This window comes from Rhincodon typus, chromosome 5, assembly GCF_021869965.1.
Source record: "Rhincodon typus isolate 14 chromosome 5, sRhiTyp1.1, whole genome shotgun sequence".
NCBI classification, from domain to species: Eukaryota; Metazoa; Chordata; class Chondrichthyes; order Orectolobiformes; family Rhincodontidae; genus Rhincodon; species Rhincodon typus.
Window position 1 is genome coordinate 89,011,052 of NC_063336.1, and position 15,896 is coordinate 89,026,947.

Below are 15,896 nucleotides of genomic sequence, written 5' to 3' on the forward strand. Positions count from 1 at the left end.
ACAAGGTGTAGAGCTGGATGAACACAGCAGGCCAGGCAGCATCAGAGGAGCAGGAAAGCTGACGTTTCGGATCTGGACCCTTCTTCTGAAGGCGGGTCCACACCCAATACGTCATTTTTCCTGCTCCTCTGATGCTGCCTGGCCTGCTGTGCTAATCCAGCTCTACACCTTGTTATCTCAGACTCCAGTATCGGCAGTTCCTACTATCTCTAATTTGTCAATAGCATGCTTTGTGGTAATCTAAACTGAGAACAATTAAAGCAGAACTCAGTCAGCAAGTGTCAGTCAGACAAAAGAGCCACATCCCAGAGAGTAGTAATATTTATGCAGTTCCTTTTCTCAATTAAAAAAAGGCAGTGATAAATTAGAAGAGTTCAATTGGGCTTCTCAATGCTCTTTTAATCAGTGGCATATAGCTCATTCAACTGAATGTAAAGATTTTTTTATTAAATGGGATTTTATAACATCCTTCATTACCATTTCTTTTCCCATGAAAACGGAAAGCTGGCTTTGATCACAACAGACAAGCATGAGTTATCCAGCTGGTATTGCTAAATTGTGATCTTTTTAAATAACAACCTACTTCAGTTTGCTGTGTCAGCTCCACCATATATTATGTAGAATGTGACAAGATGTTGTACCAAGCAAATTTGGAATGCAACACAGTGCATGATCAGTCTTGACTTTCCAAACCTGCACTTCTACCATTTAGAAGGACAAGAACAGCAGGTACCTGTGAACACCACCTTCAAGTAAGTTCTGCTTGAAACCATGAGCTAGCCTGTTTCGGAACTAAATCGCAGTTCACTGTCGCTGTGTCAAAACGCTGAAACTGCCTTCCTAACAGCACTGTCAGTATAATAACATCACAAGGAATGCAGCAGTTCAAGAAGGAAACTCACCGCCAACTTTCTGCATGTAGGGATGAACAATAGTCTTGCTAACAAAGCTCACATGCCATAAAAGATTTTTTTTTTCAAATGTGAAATGATTTAGGGCATCACATCTAGATATTATGTAAAATAAATAGTTATGATTCTGAATAATGAAAGGTCCCGTTGAAATTAAGGCAATGTTGCAAAAGGATGAAAATATTGAACTTTCATTGACTGGTTAGGCACAAAATAATTCACTATAAAGGACACAGCAACTTCTTTATCTTGTTGTTCCCAATCAGAGTATCTTGTTGGCAGATCAGGCAGTTGAGGAGAAACACACTATTCAAATACTTTAGGTCACAAACAAATCTACAATCATTAATTACTTCAACTCTTTACTAAATCCAAAATACTGCAGCTACTGGAGATCTGAAATAAACAAAGAAACTGCTGGAGCAACTCAGCAGATCTGGCTGCATCTGTGGTGAGATAAATAGAGTCAATATTTCAAGTCAGATATGAATCTTCTTTGATTCAAGATATCAACTCTGTTTCTCTCACCACAGAGGCTGCCTGACCTACTGAGTTTCTCCAGCAGTCTGTCTTTCTTCCTTTAATGCTTACATTGGAATAGGTTCAGAAATCAGAAAAGAGTCGTTTGATTGTTGTTTTCCGGAATAGGGGATGTGTGTCCCAAAGGGTCTACATTGAGAAAACCGTGTTTTTTGATACATTAATGACACACACTTTTAAAATGGGATTGATTTTAACAATTTCAGATGACATGAAGCTTTGAAATATAGTGACCAATTTAGAAGACAGCAACAGAATTCAGGATGACATGGTCAAACATGGTGAAATAGACACGGGGCATAGAACAGAACAGTACAGCACAGTACAGGCCCTTCGGCCCACAATGTTGTGCCGAACTTTTACCCTGAACCTAAGGTCTATCTAACCTCCAACCCTACCTTATACCATTATCCATATGTCTATCTAATAGCTGCTTAAATGCCCCTAATGAGGCCGACTCCACTATCCTCTACAGCAATGCATTCCACGCCCCTACCACTCTCTGAGTAAAGAACCTACCTCTGACATCTCCAATGAAACTGGTGCTTTTTGAGACTTTTTGAGACAGATGAAACTTTTCGCGGAATGTGAAGTAGTACATTTTAGTGGAAAGAATGTGCAGGAGCAATTTGAATATTGTAAAGTTTACATTTAAAGGGCACAGATAGACAGACCTAGGGGTTGTATGTATATGCATTCTTGAAGTTTGCAACATAAGATAAAAGACTGTTATAAAGGCCATGGGATTATTGATATCATAGGTAGGGACAGAGATTATGAAAACAAGGAAGTCGTATCAAATGTTTATAAATCATTAATTTGGCACCTGTTGGAGCGTTCTGTTCAATTCTTGGCGCCGCACAGCAAGAAAAATATCAAGGCCGTTGGAAGGACAGAGAAGATTTATACAATAGTACCAGAAATGAGGCATCTCAGCTCTGTGGAGAGACCAGAGGAATTGAATTGGGGATGAGATCATGTTGCAGTGATTGTCACTGGATAACCCAGAGACCTGGGTAATGATCTGGGCACCCAGGTTTGTATCCCACCACAGAAGATGGTGGAAATTGAACTCAATAAAACAATTCTGGAAATAAAGTTCTAATGATAACCATGAAACCATTGTTGGTTGTTGTAAAATTACATCTCTTTACATCTTGTTAACCAGTGCCCTTTAGGGAAGGAATTTTACCATTCTTACCTGTGACACCAGAATCAGAGCAATGTGTTTGACTCTTAACTTCCCTCAAAAGGCCTAGCAAGTCACTTAATTGTATAAAAACAATCAAAAAGTCTCAAAAAGCACCAGAAATGAAAATGGCAACATTGCTAGATTCTCCTTCCTAACATCTGGAATCTAGTGTCAAAATTGGGACAGCAGTCTCTCGGACTGTCCTGAATGAGGTTTCCACTGTTCTCTTTGGGCTCCTGACCTTTTCCCCTATGCTGCTGCTTCATCTTCTTTCTTTACCCGCTCTCAGCCCACACTCAGGGGCTTCTGGCCTCTGCCCCCAGAGGATGCCACATTCTGCCATCGAGGCCAACCAATGGAACTCCTCAGCAGCTGAGGGGAATACTCCATGTAAGGCAGGCTCACCTGTCTGTCCCCACGCTGAAGTCCGGAGTCAAGGTTTAACATGACACCCCCACTGCTGCACTCAGATTGTTCACCTTCCAGCAGAGAAGGTTAAGGCAAGTTTTAGCAGCTCAACATCATGCAAAGGCTTGACAGAATAAATAAGAAAAAGCTGCTACATGTGGCAGAAGGGTTGAGAAGCGTGGGAGACATATCCAAGATGGTGGCAGAGAAGCGGAGCTGCACATGGGCTCTTGCCCAGGGCTTATCCACTCCCACATGCTTTCTTTCTTTTCACTTCTGCTCTTTTCCTTGCATGTTTTCCTTTTCTTTGGAGCCCTTTGCAGTGGGTCAGCCAGCGAAATCGGCATGGCAGCCAGGGTGGGCCATGTGCGGAATGGGTTGCTCCTGTTGGCAGTCAGAGGCGGTGGCAGATCCAGCAGCAGGGGCATCCTCCCAGCGTCTGGGGGCTGGTGGTGGCAGCAGCAGCAAAGCCCTTCCAGTGCACGGTAAGGTGACACTCTGGAAGAGGGTGGCTGGGGCAGCACCCTTACCAACTTGGCAGAGGGCGGCCTGGTCTGACAGCAGAGCCGGGGACTCTGGTTGCAGTAGGCCCAGAGTGGGGGCTCCTGGCATCAAGGCAGCAGCGGATCCAGGGACTCCTGGTAGTGGGGCGGGTGTGGGTTCAGCATGGGACCCAGTATCGGTATTGGTGGCGGCAGTGCCAAGGAGGGCCCAGCAGCGAAGAATGGCACCTGAAGAGTGGCAACTCCTACATTGGTGGGTCTGGCACAGGCGTTGTTGGTTAGCTGGTTCAAGGGTCAGGATTCTCTTTCAGTTATATCTTTTATCCATTTTATCCTTAAACTATTCAAAATGGTCAAAAGTCACATGACACCAGGTTATTGTCCAACAGGTTTATTTGAAATCACAAGCTTTTGGAGTTTGCCCTTTCCTCAGGTGTGGAGAGAGAGGAGGTAAAAGATACAGAATTTATAAGTAAAAGATCAAAGAATTATACAACTGATGCAAATGTATTTAATAAACCTAAAATGTCTGGCTGACTCCCTCCTGTTAAATCTTTAATCAGTTAGAAAGGAGATACAGGTTTCAATTGATTAATATGCAAATCCCAGAATTTCTTTCAAGTCACTGCCCGGGATAACTAAAGGTTTTATCAATGAATACAAGAGGTGACATTTCAGGTCTGACAATGCATTTTAGGTGTGAGGCCTTGTTTAAAATCTGTCTAAACCTGGAGTCAATTGTATAATCCTTTGATCTTTTACTTATAAATTCTGTGTCTTGATACCTTCTCTCTCACTACACCTGACGAAGGAGTAATGCTCCAAAAGCTTGTGTTTTCAAATAAACCTGTTGGACTATAACCTGGTGTCATGTGATTTTTGACCTTGTCCACCCCAGTCCAACACTGGCACCTCCACATCATATTCAAAACGACATCGGGTTGTGGTGACTGTTGAAGCTTTTCACTGTATTTTATTGTATTATTCATGGTGAAATGAAAGTGACAATAAACAAAAATTCATTTGATTATTCAAAGTGGCTAACAGAAGAACCAGGGAGTGGTGAGAACTTTGTTTATGCTGCGCAATTAATTGTTTTAATCAGACTTGCAGCCAAAGGGAATTGGAAAGGGAGAAATTGACAATCTGAGAGACAAACACAGTAAAAAAAAAATCATTTCCATAAAAACACCATTACTGCACAGTGTTGTTGTTTTATTCATGATAAGCTGAACTTATTAAGATATTTAGATGTGTTGTTGTTTAAGCATCCTTCAAGAATATCTCCTCGAAATCGTAAGGGACCATTTGTAACAGCTATAATGACAAAACCATGCTGGATCTGGGATAGATTTCTGGGTCAGATCGATTAAATATCTCTTTCTCAGCAAGACCCTCAAGTTCCCACACCCTTAATACAGGGGAGATCCTGAAAAATCTCATTGAAGAGATAAGGGTAGGCAAGGTACCATTTGGCCACTGTTTTATTTATCGGGTTCAGCCTCTGAAATTAATAGCTTCACTAGTAATCCTTTACGCTGCACTTTATTTAAGGCAGATCACCATCTAAGATTTTTACAACGCATCCCACTTTCTCCCCCAGCACCACTACCACACGTTGTAGAATTAGAATTAGGTTTATTGTCACGTGTACTCAAGTACAAAGTACAGGAGCACAGGGAAAAGTGCATAATGTCATCACACAGTGCCATCTTAGGTACAAATTACCGATATAATTAAAATAGATTAGGTACAAAATTAGAGAAATAAAGAGAAAAGCTAAAAGTTCAACATTACAGTTCTTCATAGTATAAATTAGGAAGGTAAAGAAGTTAAAAGGGAAACATCACAGTCCTTCTATAGTCTGAAGTATCTCCATGCAGTGGGCTTTCCAATATGGTCTCACTCTCCCCGCAGTGCCAAGCTCAAGATCTGTGACAGACTAACTGCATTGGGCCCCAGTCCACCAGCTGCTCAAACCCTGCAACTGCTGGCCATCCCACTGGGCTTGGGCTCACTGACTGCTGGCCATCCCGCTCTGCCCTGGCCCTGGACTACTCTACAACCCACTTCTAACTTGAAAGAAGATCCCCTCTTTTAGATGGGAAGTGAATGGAAAGTAGAATTCTCTTGTCATTGTCTCTAACCAACACTCCTCAGGCAGGAGTGAATGGAAATTACTTCTTCTTTTGTTGAAGGGACCAGGGATATGAAACACCTCAAGACGCAAGTGAGATCTATTACATCTGTTATGTGGCTAACAGAGGAGTTCAAGATTGCACAAGACTAAAAGGCTGATAAAATAGCTAGAAATTGCAGTAATTCTGAGAACTGGGATGCTCATAAAATACAAATAAGGAGGACCAAGAAACTGGGAAGGAAAGTTTTTAAAAGTTGCGCATTTTCCCCATGTCTGCGTGGGTTTCCTCTGGGTGCTCCGATTTCCTCCCACAGTCCAAAGATGTGAAGCTTAGATGGATTGGCCTTGCTAAATTGCCCACAGTATCCAGGAATGTGCAGGCTAGGTGGGTTAGCCGTGGGAAATGCAATGTTACAGTAATAGGGTAAGAGATAGGTCTGGGTGGGATACTCTTCTGGGGACCAGTACAGACTCAATGGGCCAAATGGCCTGCTTCCACACTGTAGGGATTCTATGATTCTATGAAAGTGAGAATAGAATACAAATGCAAACTAGCTAAAAACATAAAATGAACTGCAAAATTTTTAAAGGTAAGTAAGGAAACATTTGGCTATAAAAAGTAAATTCAGTCCAGGGAATCTACTCACTGAGGTTTAGAAAAATGAGAGATGATCTCATTGAACCAAACAGGATTCTTAAGGGGCTTGACAGTGTAAATGCTGAGAGGGTGTTTCCCTTCATGGGAGATCGAGAGTCTAGCACCAGAGGGCACAGTCTCAGAATAAGGGAATTTAAGACTGAGATGAGGACAAATTTCTTCTCTCAGAGGGTTGAAAGTCTTTGGAACTCCTTGCCACAGAAAGCTGTGAGGGTACAGCCCTTGTGTATATTTAAGGATTGGATAGTTGGATAGATTCCAGATAAGTAGGAGAATCAAGGGCTATGGAGAAAGGGCAGGAAAATGGATGCAAGAAATGTCAGAGCAGCCATGATCCTATTGAATCGTGAAACAGGCTCGAGGCCTGAATGGCCTACTCCTGTTCCTATTTCTCATGGTTTTATAGGAGCTAAGGTGGTGCTGGAGAAATAATGGACAGCCACCTTGGGCCACTGTGCACTTAGGGTGCTAGTCGCCCTTGACAGCTGTTGTACAGTCATAGAGCTACATAGCACAGAAACAGACCCTTCAGTCCAACTCATCCATGCTGACCCAATTTCCCAAATTAATCCTACTTGCCAGCATTTGGTTCATATTCTTCTAAACTCTTCCTATTCATGTACCCATTCAGATGCCTTTTAAATGTTGCAATTGTGCCTTTTAAATGTTGTAATGTTTGTGAATAATAGATCATGAGGGTGGATACAAAATAACAAATCATTCAAAATGTTTCTGAAATAGTAGGAACTGTAGATGCTGGACAATCTGAGATAACAAGGTGTAGAGCTGAATGAACACAGCAGGCCAAGCAGCATCAGAGGAGCAGGAAAGCTGACGTTTCAGACCTAAACTCTTCTTCAGAAATGGGGGAGGGGAAGGGGGTTCTGAAATAAATAGGGAGAGAGGGGGAGGCGGATAGAAGATGGATAGAGGAGAAGATAGGTGGAGAGGAGACAGACAGGTCAAAGATGTGGAGATGGAGCTAGTAAAGGTGAGTGTAGGTGGGGAGTTAGGGAGAAGATACGTCAGTCCAGGGAGGACGGACAGGTCAAGGGGGCCCGATGAGGTTAGTAAGTAATGGTTATTTAAATTCTAAAATTGAAGGCTCCTGCCTTCAATTGGGTAACTTGATGCAATCATTTTTAATCTTAATTTTCTTTTTTTTTCTGAATGGCACTGCAAAACAAGGTTAGCAACAATAAGAGATAGTAAGAACTGCTGATGCTGGAGTCGGAGATAACACATGCCACCACACTATAGCAACAATAAGATTGCTTTACAGATCCCATTCTGATCTATGCTGAATGCCTGTAACACAGTTAGTTAAATATGTCAATAACTAATTCCAACTGATTGCTCGTGTATTTGTTTACAAGAATTAGTCTGGTCCTGTTTCATTCCAAACAGGGTTGAAATGAATTGAAATAATTTAGCAAATAAGCAAACGCTGGAACAACTGCTGATGCTGGCAGAGCTGAGAAGCGACCTTTAATAGGGCAATTAATGGCCTCAATTTATCAAACAGCGGGCAGCCTCCCTGCATACGTCCCCCCTGCTGGTAATAAATCACAGCAGTAGAAAGAGGTTTCATTATCTCTCCTGCGGCCTGCCTGCCTGCCTCCTAGCCCCTCCCCTTAGTGCCAGGAAATTTGATCCCACGGATTTATGACCCAGTGCAGTGGTGGCATTTGAAAGTTACTGTGGCTGCTATTTTGCAGTTCAGCAGCACATGCCAATCACTGGACTTGCTCCTCATGGAATCACCCCAAAAACACTTAGGAGAAAATCTTATATCTATACAGCACCTTTCATCACCTCAGGGTGTCCCAAAGCCAATGAAATACTTTTGAAGAGTAATCACTATGGATATCACAGAGCACATGCCATTCAAATTGCACACAATGTGATAATGCCCAGATAATCTATAATTGGTGGTAGTGATTTTTATCATGCCTTTAGAAAATAAACACTGCCTTTCCAAAGAAGATGTAGAAGTAGTTCCAGCAGCAACTCCTTACAGGGCAAGTAGAATTTACACTGCTTCAATTGTTTAGATAAAATAGTACAACACACAGTGTGAACTATAAATATGTGTTTAATGGAGGACAGAGGTCCTACAGAAAGAAAATCTGCCCTTAATTGCTTTAACCCAGTGGCACAATGGTAGAGTTCTCAGATAGACCATATCTGTGTGTTCCTAGAATGGAGGTTTGCACCAATCAGTTACACCAACTGAAAATGCAGATCTTACCAAAAAAGTTTGGCTTCTTCCTTTGACAACCTTAGCTGAGATGATTTGTGTCACTGATCACTATTAAAACTGGTTTAGTTTACCACAATGTATTCAAGTAAATCTACTCAAGAACATCAATAATTTGGAAGTTTTCCTTCAATGTTTCAGATTTTGTGCCTGGCATGGGTTCCTGGATAGAACGTTGATCACACAAACACTATCCCTACCTTCTCTTGCTGGAGGTTGGGTGAAGACAAGCAACAACATTCACTTATGATGACATAGTGAGTCCTCACTCATTTCTTCTTTGAGATCACTGACCAAAAGCGGACCTTTGGTGATGATTCACTGAACCATGTTTAAGTGCCACAGTTGCCACCGGGAGGGCAAGGTGATAGGCCCCAAGTCTATCTCATCTGGGATTCAAGACCCATGCCACTGGTACTAGCCTGAACCATTCACGAGCCAACAGAGGTCAGAACTCCCATAACTCGCTCATATATGAAGCATTGTTATGTTGCCAAAATGCAAGGTCAAAAATCAGGTTATAGTCTAACAGGTTTATTTGAAGACACGAGCTTTCGGAGTCTTGCTTCTTCTTCAGGTGTCAGTGACAGAGGTGGCATATGACACAGAATTTATAGGCAAAAGATCAAAGGGTCATAGAACTGATCCGAATGCATTGAACAAACTCAAGATAGCTGTTAAGTCTTTAATCAGTTAGAAAGTATCAATATGCAAATCCCAGAATTTCCTTCAAGTCACTGCCCCAAGATAACTAAAGGTTTTAATAGTTCCCTCAGTATACCAGAGGTGACATTTCAGGTCAGACAATACATTTTAGGTGTGAGGCCTTGTTTAGAATCTGGCTGTGTATTCACTTGGAGTCAGACTGGTTTTATTTCCAAAGTAGGAATTTATAAAATGCCACACTGTCTACAAACAAAATAGAATGTATCTTCAATTACAAATCTGCAAATGCAAATTCACCCCATAGATTTACATGTGTGTGCATGTATGTTGGTGTGCATGTATGTCTGTGTGTGTGTGAGAGAGCATGTGAGAGAGAGAAAGAGAAAAACAACCAGTTCTTCATTCAGACACATGGAACAGCCATGGGGACCAGATTTGCTCCCCAATATGCCAACATTTTTATGCAAAAGTTCGAACAAGACTTTTTTGCTGCACACAACCTCCGACCAACACTGTGCACCAGATACACTGAAGACATTTTCTTCCTTTGGACTCATAGTGAGGAATCACTGAAACAGCTACATTGTGATATCAACAAGTTTCATCCTACCATCAGACCTACCATGGACTACTCTTTAGAATCAGTCTCATTTTTGGACACACGCATCTCCATGAAGGACAGACACCTCAGTACCTCACTCTATTGCAAACCCATGGATAAGCTCATGATGCTGCAGTTCTCTAGCTTCCACCCGAAACATATTAAAACAGCCATCTCCTACGGACATGTCCTAGGCATACACAGATTCGGTTCAGATAAGGAGGAACACAACAGACACCTGAAGGTGCTGAAGGACTCCCTCATAAGAATGGGATATGTGCTCAACTCATCGATCACCAGTTCTGACGTGCTCCAGCGGAAAACCATAATAACCTCCTCAAAAGACAGACACGGGATACGGCCAATGGGGTGCCTTTCATTGTCCACTACTTCCTGGGAGCAGAGAAACTACACCATGTTCTTCGCAGCCTTCAACATATTATCGATTCCGATGAGCACCTCACCAAGATCTTCCCTACACCTCCACCTCTCACCTTCAAACAACCGACAAACCTTAAACAGACAGTTCGCAGCAAACTACCCAGCCTTCAGGAAAACATCGACCATAACATTATACATGGCAACCTCTGCAAGACATGTCAGATCTTCAACATGGACACTACCATCACACGTGGGAACACTATCCACCACACGCACGGCAGTTACTCATGTGACTCGGTCAATGTTGTCTATCTCATACGCTGCAGGCAAGGATGGCCCCTGGCATGGTACATTGGCCAAACCATGTAGACGCTATGACAATGGATGGATGGACACCACACACCAATCGCAAGACAAGAATGTTTCCTCGCAGTGGGGGAACACTTCAGCGGTCAAGGACATTTGGCCTCAGATCTTTGGGTAAACGTCCTCCAAGGCGGACTTTAGGATACACAACAATGCAGAGTCACTGAGCAGAGGCTGATAGCCAAATTCATTTCTCATGAGGTCAGCCTCAACCATGATCTTGGGCTCATGCCACATTATAGGCAACCCCACCACAGTATACACTCTCACACACACATACTCTCAGACAGACCCTCTTTCATACACACACTGTCTCTCTCACACACTCACATACAGAAACACACTCACTCTCTCAAACACACAAACACATACTCTCTCTTCACCCCCCTCTCTCTCACACACACACATATACATACACACACGTGCTCTCTCTTTCTCTCTTTCTGTCTCTCTCCCCACCTCACAGAAACACACACACAAACACATATATATCCAAGGGATGAATTTGCATTTGCAAATTTGTAATTGAAGATACATTCTATTTTGTTCAACAAACACAATTTGTAGACAGTTAATGTGGCATTTTATAAATTCCTATTTTGGAAATAAAACCAGTCTGACTCCAAGTTAATACACAGCCAGATTCTAAACAAGGCCTCACGCCTAAAATGTATTGTCTGACCTGAGATGTCACCTCTAGTATACTGATCAAACCTTTTGTTATCTTGGGGCAGTGACTTGAAAGAAATTCTGGGATTTGCATATTAATACTTTCTGGCTGATTAAAGATTTAACAGCCATCTTAGGTTTGTTCAATGCATTTGCATCAGTTCTACGACCTTTGATCTTTTGCCTTTAAATTCTGTGTCTGATGCTACTTGTGTCACTGACACCTGAAGAAGGAGCAAGACTCCGAAAGCTTGTGTCTCCAAATAAACCTGTTGGACTATAACCTGGTGTCATGTGATTTTTGACCTTGTCCACCCCAGTCCAACACCATCAGCTCCACATCATGGCCAATGTACATGCAAACATCAAGACCCTCAAACTGTATCTCAGTATGTATCAGTGAAGGGAGGGTAGCCAAGACTTATGGGACTGCATTATAAGATTATCAACACCTTCTGGGCAGTAAAGCCAAAATGTAAAGGAATCAGAAACTTGAAAGTTTAGGTCTGTAGACAATGGGAAGGAAAATATTATTAAATGATACCAAGACAATTGCAGTTTTCATTAAAAAAAAATCCCAAGTTTAGTATATCAACCACAGTACTTAAAATACTACTACAGTACAAAATATAGAACCGATAACAAAAACATTTCAACTTTCTCTGTGTCTTGGATTGATCTCTATTTTACAGGTAACAAGTCTGAAATATTTATACAATAATAGATTGAAAAGTTTCAGTGGTTGTACAAATTGAATATTCCAGTGATAGTCCAATCTCCAAAATAAACATTTTCAGCTTGTCAACAAACACCAGCAATGAGAGCATTCTCTGCAACTCTCAACTTTCCATTAACATTCTCTACAGTCTAAGGCAATGCAGAGGCACAAAAAAGCAGAGAGATTTGAAGGTAGGAAAAACATTCAGTGTTTAAAGGAATTCATGCAAACATTATCAAATAAGTTCCTGAGGAACCTTGGCAGGTTAGATGTGGAGAAGATATTTCTTCAGATGGGAGAATCTAGAAATAGGGTGTCACTTTCTAAAAATCAGGGCTTGCCCATTCAAAACAGAGATGAAGCAAAACTTTTTTTTATCTCAGAGGATTGTCAGTGTTTAATATCCTCTTCCTGAAAAGATGGTGAAAGCAGAGCCCTTGAATATCTACCAGGCACAAGTAGATAGATTCTTGTTAAGTGTATGTGAGGGGGCGAGGGTGAAGAAGGTTTTCAGGGATAGTTGGGAATGTGGATTGCAGGTTATACTTAGATCAGCTATGGATCTTACAGAATGACAGAGCAGGCACAAAGGGCTGAATGGTTCACTCCTGCTCCTAATTTGTACGTTCATATTGTCCTAAACTTCTGACATTGATTTTTGAAAGCAATCTAAAAGCATAGAAGCAATCAACCAAAATAATTCATCTTCCATTATTTCTTGTGTACCATCATTGAAAGTTACACACACGCCTTGGTGTTGAAATTACATGGGATTTGGTGCAATGATGGTATAGTGCATTCTTAGCACTATTTCAATGTGGCTGTCACAAAAAAATGTGTTAACACTCATTAAAGTAGCAGCATGAGGAAGTTCAGGGGAATGTGCTCATTTATTATTATACCACAAAGGAATTTTAAGGCTCTTTACTTTTTAGATTTGAATGAACCCATAAATTTCTGCACAAATTTTTCAAACTTATTTTCATTGTGAGGGGTTGCTTGGTGTACGTGGTTCCCTTGAGATGAGGGGAATCTTGAATGATGGTATGACTGCTCACTGGGAAAAGCGTTATTGCTATCAACGGGCTTTGCTGGCATGTAAGTGGGGTCAGTTCTTTCAGGTTTCAGGTTACTGGTTTGTGGCATGTAAACTTTCTCAAAACGACTGTAAACTCGTCGCTGTTTAGGTTGGTTGGTCATTGTTGTATAAATGTTGTTTTTAAATTCTTCTGACTTCAATTTCTTCACGACAGAAGAGGGGCTGCAGCGTGCTTTCTGTTCCCTGTTGCCTATGTCTGGTTGTTGTTCAGTGGCAAATCTTGGGGCTGATGCATCTCCCTGCCTCATGTCATCCTTCCCAAGCAAATAACCACTTGTGTTTAATTGTTCTTGTTTGTTGGCATGATCAAATTTTGGAGTGTTCATAGAATTTGATGATGTACTTGATGTCTTCTCTTTTTGCTCATTCCACATGTATTTTGCTATTTTTCTCCTTTCCTGCTGATCAGTCTCAGAGGTCAAAGTATCAGTACTGCTATTTGTTTTACTAGATGCAACTGACCCTCTACTCCTAGGCCGATTATTTCTTTTATCGTGTGATAATATCAACAGAGATTTGATCTTCTCTGAACTTCTTGTGAGGAAATTTGTCGGATGCTCATGACTTTTTCTGTCCTTCCCAAGAGGCCAGATCTTGGGAGATTCATTTCCCTTTGGATCAGTTAGTGAGTGGATTGACAAAGTCCTGGCAGAAGAGGAATGAAATTTTGTCTTTGGTAGTGTGTAGTGTCCAGATTCCTGTCCAGCATTGTGATCTGGAGCCTTGTTTTGATCTGTCCGATGTGCTTGGAAGCTCTGATTGTGTTGATTAAGATTTTGATTCATCGCAGTGTCATTTTGAGATGATGGTGAATAACTGGATTGTCGCTGTATACCTGCCACACTTGGAGTTTTCAGTTCATCAGATGACTGCTGTTTATTAGTGTTCATCCATGAATCTCTGGGATTGCTCAACGTCTGCTCCCGAGGAGTTGTTGACCCTGAGTTTGCACCAATAGTCGAAGCTGTTGATTCAGAAGTAGGGCTGAAGACGTCAGCCTGACCCATCATAGAGGTCTTGAAAACCAGTGAAGAACGCAGCCGGGAATGTGACAAATTGGGGTTCGTTTTAATCTCTGTTCTGTTTACTAAGTCTAAACTTCCATGGATCTTGGAGCCTGCTGGGTTTTCAAACCTGTCTGTTGTAATCAGGTTGGTGCTGTCAAATGACTCTGTGCTCAAATTTACCGCTGGTCCAACTTTATCATTTAAGTAGTTTTCAATTCGCCAGTTTCGCAAACCCATCCTTTTCATATTTTCTATGGTTGGGAGCTTATGGGTGGAAGGCAGGTTCAAAGTTTTGGGCCCATGATACGTATTCCGAATATGCAAACTCCTATCGAAGCTCGGTGTTATTCTCTTATGTTTCAGGTGATCAAGAGTGTTTCTGATGGTGTTGGACATCAATTCACCTCGAGATGAAGAAGTAACACTTTCGTTTTCCTCCAGCAGATTCTGGTCACTTCTTTGAAACAAGGGTCTTTGGTTTGCTGACCTATTCAGCAAAAGATACGATGATGTTTCTGGCCGCTCCCCAGCGTAACTGTGTCGCTTCCAATAATCGTTTCTCTCATAGGTCTGTAGGCAATTGATTCTGTTTGCTGCATCCAGACCATTTGTGATGTGAGGTCTAATATGTGAATTCCGCGGGTTAAATTTATTATCAGTATTGTTCCGCTCATTTAGATGAGTGTTTTGTCTTGAATGCAACTTTTGATACAACGTGTCAAGAGTGTGCCGCATGGGGTTCTGCCTACTTAATGGCTGGTATTGGTTAGATGATGAAGCATAGGAAGCTAGTGAATGCTGGTAAATATTGGTATTCAGGCTATTTTGCCACATGGATAATTGCTTTCTATCCACCAATAGTCTGGAGCTTTCAGGTGAAAATATAGCAGGGATATCTGATCGGGCATAGAGTGTCCGAAATTCTTCATCATAGGATTCAACCAGATGTCCAGTGATCACTTGAACCATACTAAGGTTTATCTTCTCAAAGGACCACATGAAGCTGGAAATAAATAATTCATCTAATTAGTTGAGGAAAGATAAGCCTTTGAACGTTCAAAGGAAAAATGTTTCAAGAATGCTACAGAAATAAGTTGTCAGGTTTCCTCCTTGCATTTAGTAACTCAAGTATGCTTAATATAAATTCTGGAAGGTGGAGAGTGTGTTGCATATTCTTGGTCTCCAAGTGCAGGTGATCAATCTCCTGAAGGTGCTAAAGTTCTTGTCACTCAGCCTCCCTCACTGTTAGCTGATAATTGTCTACTCTCTTCAGAAACCATCGCTCACTCCTTTCAATTTACCATCAGCAAATTTACCATCCCTCCTGAAAATGAAGCAAGGTTCCCATCATCCTCATAAACTACCATCACATCATTGATGTCCCTCCCTTTCTTAAAGTCCTTGGAACATGTCATCACTTCACAATTCTGTGTTCATTTTTCCTGGAATTCAATGTTTTATTTCTGATTTTATTCCTGTCTATCTAAATAATGACCAGAAAATCCTGCTGAAACCCTCGTTCGTGGCTTTGTTATTTCTGGATTTGACAACTGCAATGAACTCTGAAGTCCGTAAACTTACAGAGATCCAAAACCCTCCTGCTGTAAGTTTATTCACCCCAAATCCTGTTGACCCAACACTTTTTCACCTGTCTTTACTCCATTACAATGCTCCTGAATACCTAACTCTTTGAAGCAGCTTTTGGTAATCTCTCCTAAAGTCTTTCTTTGCAGTTCGGTTATCAACTTGTTTTATCATGTTCCTGGAATGTTTTGTT

The 15,896-nt window shown here is 41.5% G+C and overlaps 1 protein-coding gene across 4 annotated transcripts in view; it reads right to left on the reverse strand.

Moving 5' to 3' along the window:
* Positions 1 to 11,835: 11,835 nt before the first annotated feature.
* fam83b (family with sequence similarity 83 member B) overlaps positions 11,836 to 15,896 on the reverse strand; it is a 39,891-nt gene continuing 35,830 nt past the window's right edge. For 3 of the 4 annotated variants that reach the window (XM_020522813.2, XM_048597483.1, XM_048597482.1), the window contains one exon: positions 11,836 to 15,122. In XM_020522813.2, the coding sequence (XP_020378402.2) occupies positions 12,938 to 15,122 (2,185 nt within the window). In that variant the 3' untranslated portion in view covers positions 11,836 to 12,937. The remainder of the gene's footprint in view (positions 15,123 to 15,896) is intronic. The other variant, XM_048597481.1, reaches the window with a different exon arrangement.